This window comes from Melanaphis sacchari, unplaced genomic scaffold, assembly GCF_002803265.2.
Source record: "Melanaphis sacchari strain LSU unplaced genomic scaffold, SCAv2.0 Contig1955_pilon_pilon, whole genome shotgun sequence".
Classification (NCBI taxonomy): Eukaryota; Metazoa; Arthropoda; class Insecta; order Hemiptera; family Aphididae; genus Melanaphis; species Melanaphis sacchari.
This window is the reverse complement of record NW_020270951.1, coordinates 17,014-22,305: the sequence shown is the minus strand read 5'-3', so window position 1 is coordinate 22,305 and position 5,292 is coordinate 17,014. Positions and strand designations below refer to the sequence as shown.

Here is a 5,292-nt window from a genome sequence, read left to right as displayed (position 1 = left end):
TAGGTAAAAATTGAACCGTCGTCACTCGTCAAATGCCAATATTCAAATGAATTTAAATTCTAAATATGAGAAATACAATGTTTAATTTATTGGTCTTAGACATAATAATATTATCATTAGTCATTAAAACACGCGGTAGTATAGCCAAATACAGGTAACAGGCTGTAGAATGAGTTGCGGGTAGTGTCATAATGACAATTGTTACTGAGATCAGTAATAAAATTTTTCGAAAATGTGCAATGTACATACTACATATTAACATATTAATAAGAATGGTTATAATAATTGTAATATTCTTACAATAGGCACGAATCGTAAAATGTATATTAATATATTATAATAACTTTTGAATGTTGAATTAAATTGTTGACCATTTGCAGCATTATTTTTAACTATTTCTGTTGCTCCAAACGATGTCATTTGGAAACATGAATTGAATGTTCGAATTGACTTCAGGAACATGTTAGAATCTGGATTCGTACCGATAAGTAGCCGGTTCAATGGTTCAGATGGTGTTTCAATTTCCGGTAGTTGCACTTTTCCTGACGCGCAACACATACCAGCTGGCTCATTTTTGAACTTATGCGCATTACAATGCGGACATTCCTTGTCCATAGCACCAAAAACTACTTTCGAATGAGCGTAATATTTAATATCGGGCCCATACTCGAATGCTAGACGAAGGAATGAATTGGATGTAAATGCTCTATGTACTTGTTGGCGTTGTCGGTTATTTGCTCTGCGTGTGTCAACTACGAATTGACGCACTTCTAATCGTCTTTTTTGATTTTGTGCAGCTTGTGCCTCACGCAATCGCACCATGTTCACATGTACATTTTCATTATTCGGTTGTGCTCTTCTATCTCGCATGATTGTACTTTTGGTCGTTCGACGGGCCAAATCAGACCCCTTGCGTCTTGCTGGCATTGTACAAAATACACAAATCGATACAATTACAGTTCATATATGTTCATATTCTTATAGATGAGAGAGAAAGCTTATTGTGTTAGACCGACCCATTCTACGGTCGAGTCGTTTCTGATGAATTCGTTAAATGCGACAAATACGCGGTTTTTTAATATTATGAAAAGAGATGGAAACGTACTCTACGTAAATATACAATTTATGGTTCCCTGGCAACAACTGTTGTATATTATTTTTATATTTTATTTTTTTTTATTTTCCATCACCGTTATCCAACAGTTATTATAAATATTTGTGGTGGCCACCCTTTACACCTAGGGGTATGAAAAATAGTTTACATCACTTGCTGGGACCTACTTAATATACATAAAAGATTTCATGAAAATCGGTACAGCCGTTTCGGAGGAATTTGGTAACAAAGTTTGTGACACGAGATTTTTATATACGAGTATTAGATTATTAATTAATAATTCAATATTTTTCTACGCCAATACACTCTCTTCTGACTTATTAGTTATTACTAAGTATTTTTTAATCGATTGAGATTAAGTGGTGTTGGGTACAGATCTGGAATGATCGATAATATTTTCGATCATTCGATGATGAGCGTGTGTCACCGCGACAGCGCCCGAATATTCTAGACGCGACACCCCCTCCCCCCTTTACCGATCTATCCACGATGGTCCCTATATATACGCCATACGGGCCGTCGCGATCGTCTAAAGTAGTCACCGTTCTTAATTTGGGTTGGTAATTTACGCGTAATTTATTGTGTGAGCTCTTTAATTTACGTTGATGATTGTCACGTAAATCTCTTTATCGGCTGTTGCCGTGGCGCAGTACGCGGTAAGAGTTTGTTTTATGATTTTTTCTCAATTGTTATTTTTTATTGAATTAATTTTATTGTAATATTGTAATTGTATTGTAATTTCGTACAATTATATTTTGGTGTATTGGATAATTTACATTGGCTTTTAATATTTTCAATACATCTCCTTGCCTATATACATCTAATTTAAATACATACAGTCCACTTGTCGGAAGACATAAAAATATATACCTTACATTGTTTGGACCTTCGAACCGAATCTTTTGTTATCATTTATCAATATGGCTCCACCAAAATATACAAACCAAGAATTAACGCGAGCACGCATCGCAAGGGACGCGGCGTTAAATTCAATACGGAAAATATATGCATTGGCTATGGAAGCGGACACGGACAAGCATAAACGACCGATATTTATCGCACGTCACGGGACATTAGAACGTGCGATTAAGTTGTTTGAAGCGAAGCAAGGAAATATTCTTTCGTTACTGGTTGAGTTAAACAGGTCTGATGAATTTACAAGTTCAGATTTAGGAATTACCGAGAATATGGAAGAAATGTATGGAGAAATTCAAGTGGTGTTTTCGAAAATACGTGGATATTCCTCAACTACACAACATGGTGCAATCGTAAAATGCGAAAATACGTATAATTCTCGTGCTTCGTTGTCGTTTCCGAAGATTGAGCTTCCAAAATTCGACGGTAGTCTTATCAATTGGTGCGCATTTCGAGATATGTTTACGTCACTAGTGCATGAAAATTGGTCATTAACGGATATAGAGCGCTTTCATTATTTGGTATCTTGCTTATCAGGTTTGGCCTTAAACATTGTCAAATCAGTTCCATTAACCTCGGATAATTATGCGATCGCCTGGTGTGGGCTTCAGGATCGTTATGACAACAAGCGGCTTCTTGCTATAGCACATTGTGATAAATTATTTTCCTTTGAACGGTTACAACGGGAATCGGTATCCTCGTTAGTATCTTTTGTTAATACCTTTCGCGAGAATGTGGCTGCGCTAAAGGCACTTGGTGTTGCTGATTTGTCTGGATTCTCGCTATTTTACATCGGTGCCCATGTCATTGATTCTGACACTCGTCGATTATTTGAAGCAAGTGTACCTCAAAAAAGCATACCAAGTCTGGATGAGCTATTGGACTTCGCCGCGGATCGGTGTAAGATTTAGAAAATAAAGCACCAAAAAAAAAAAATATTAAATTCAAATAACAGAAGATCTCGTAGAACAAAATGAAGATCAAAATACTGATCCTCTTAAGTCTGAAGAAGAATATAAAATGAAAAATAGTTTAAAAATTTTACAAAGTTTAGTTAATATTGAACATGATAAATTAGAAGTTCAAAAAAGTTTAACAACAAATGAAATACAACTTAATAATGAAAAAAATGAAATAAACGTATATAAAAGTTCTAAAAATACAATCATTAAAAAAAAGAAAAGTAGAAAATCCCAAGAAAATATACATAAAGAAGAAGAAGAATGGTTACCAAGTAATGCGAGACAAAAGAATCATAGTTCTAAAAATAGAACTAAAATCAATAAAGGGAAAAACCATAAAAATAAAGCACCAAAAAAAAATAGAAAATTGAAAACGCAAAAGACCTTGAATAATTCATCTACAAGTAACTCAAATTGCTCTGTTAAAATTCAAAATGGTCAAAGTACTTTATTGACTATGAAAGAATCATTAGTTTCTAGTTGTACCAAAAAAAATGAGACAGTAGTTTCTACTATTAAAAATACTAAATCATTGGATACAATCTGTTCTACAGAAACTCAAATGACATATCTGAATGTAAAATACTGTCCACCAACTAATGAATTATTAGAGCTAGATGATTTTGAAAATATACCGCATAGTGAGAAAAAAAAATGCCTAAGAAAAGTTAAAAACTCAGATATGTTACCTAATAAAACTTGTCCTATTGCTTCTACTAGTGGTAATAACAAAAAAGATGTTGACAATTTAAAAAATAAATCATCCAGTTCCTCAAGTTCAACAATGAAAATATCGGACTATAAAAAACTATATGAAAAAGATCGTAAAAGTTTATTCAGCCCTGATATTATTATAAAAAATATATCATCAAAACCTTCAAAAGATTTAACAAATGTCCTACACATAAAAAAGGAATACAATTCGATACAAAAAAAAGAAGAACCAGAAAAAAAGTCAAAACCAGCAGTATGTAAGGTAGAAAATAATAATAAAACTTCTAATAAAAGGAAAAAGTCAACCAAAAATAATACTGATGAAGTGAAGATAACAGAGAATTGCTCTAAGTTAACTCACGATTCAAAATCTAAGTCAAATCATGCATCATCAACAAAATATAAGAGAATCAAATTAGTGAAAAACGATAAAAGAGCCAAGACTAATACTGTTAGTAATACAAATAATAAATCGAATACTATCGATATATCAGTAAACAAAGCATCGGGTAATAATAATACTTTAGGTTCTGAAAAATTGAATAGAACAATGAAAATGGAAAATAACATGTCTGGTGAAAGTACATCGAAACATCAACAATTGAACGAAGTGAATGTTTTGGAAAATAAAGAATCTGATAAGAATACTTTGGAAAGTGAAACTGTCCCTGAATGGTTAAGACGTTTATACGTGATTCATAATATTAAACCTTTGTATGTTATTATTAATCCAAACATCACATATTAAATTTCATATTCTCAATAAGTGCAATCAGAATCTTATAATGTATATTATTAGATAGTAAAATAAAAAAGATATACCATTTATTGATAAACATTTTTAAATTATTGTGAATATTTCATGAAAAGCTTTTAAATGTACATAAAAATAATATATCAGAAAAAATAGAATTTGCGTAGGTATCATGTTTTATATGACTTTGCATATGTTAAAAAATCATAAACAAAAACAATCCTTAAATTAAATCATAAATTAGTAATCGAGTTATTTAACATGGTACTTGTTTGTTATAGTCTCACCAATGAATTGTATATAATTTATAACCTCTCTCCATTATTTTTTTTAAGTTTGTTTATATTTAATTATTAACTATTTTACTGTTTATTGGTCAACCTTTCAAGTTGCCTAAATGGTAGGGTGATAAATTTAATACAGCACAGTGACGGGATAATAACAAACCGTTAAGACTAAGCAGATTCCATTTTTTTTTTAAAATATAGTTTTAACTATTTTTAAATATATTAGTAGTTTATAAAAAATATTGTTAATTTAGTTTAAAATGAATATTATTGTTTTAACTAATAATTAAATTTTTAACAATAACATTTTGAAATATAAATCTAGATTTTATAATTTTTTTGTTTTAAAAAATTATATAAATGTGTGTGTAGTACAAATATAAAATAAATTAAAATGATAAGTTAAAAAATAGTATTGAGTGCTTGGAATCCAAATCATGTTCTGATCTTTTGTTCTATTAAAATTTAATTTGATTTTTATCACAAAGTACAATATACTATAATTATTGCATTTAGATGTAATACTGTTATTATTATGTACTGTGT

General features: G+C 30.8%; 1 protein-coding gene across 1 annotated transcript; it reads left to right on the top strand.

Moving 5' to 3' along the window:
• Positions 1–2,971: 2,971 nt before the first annotated feature.
• Positions 2,972–4,549, top strand: LOC112592807 (putative uncharacterized protein DDB_G0285119; the record flags this gene model as incomplete). Its single annotated transcript, XM_025336958.1, has 1 exon — positions 2,972–4,549. A coding segment is annotated over one exon (1,482 nt), but the record flags the coding sequence as incomplete, so codon positions are not given.
• Between the last annotated feature and the right edge of the window lie 743 nt (positions 4,550–5,292).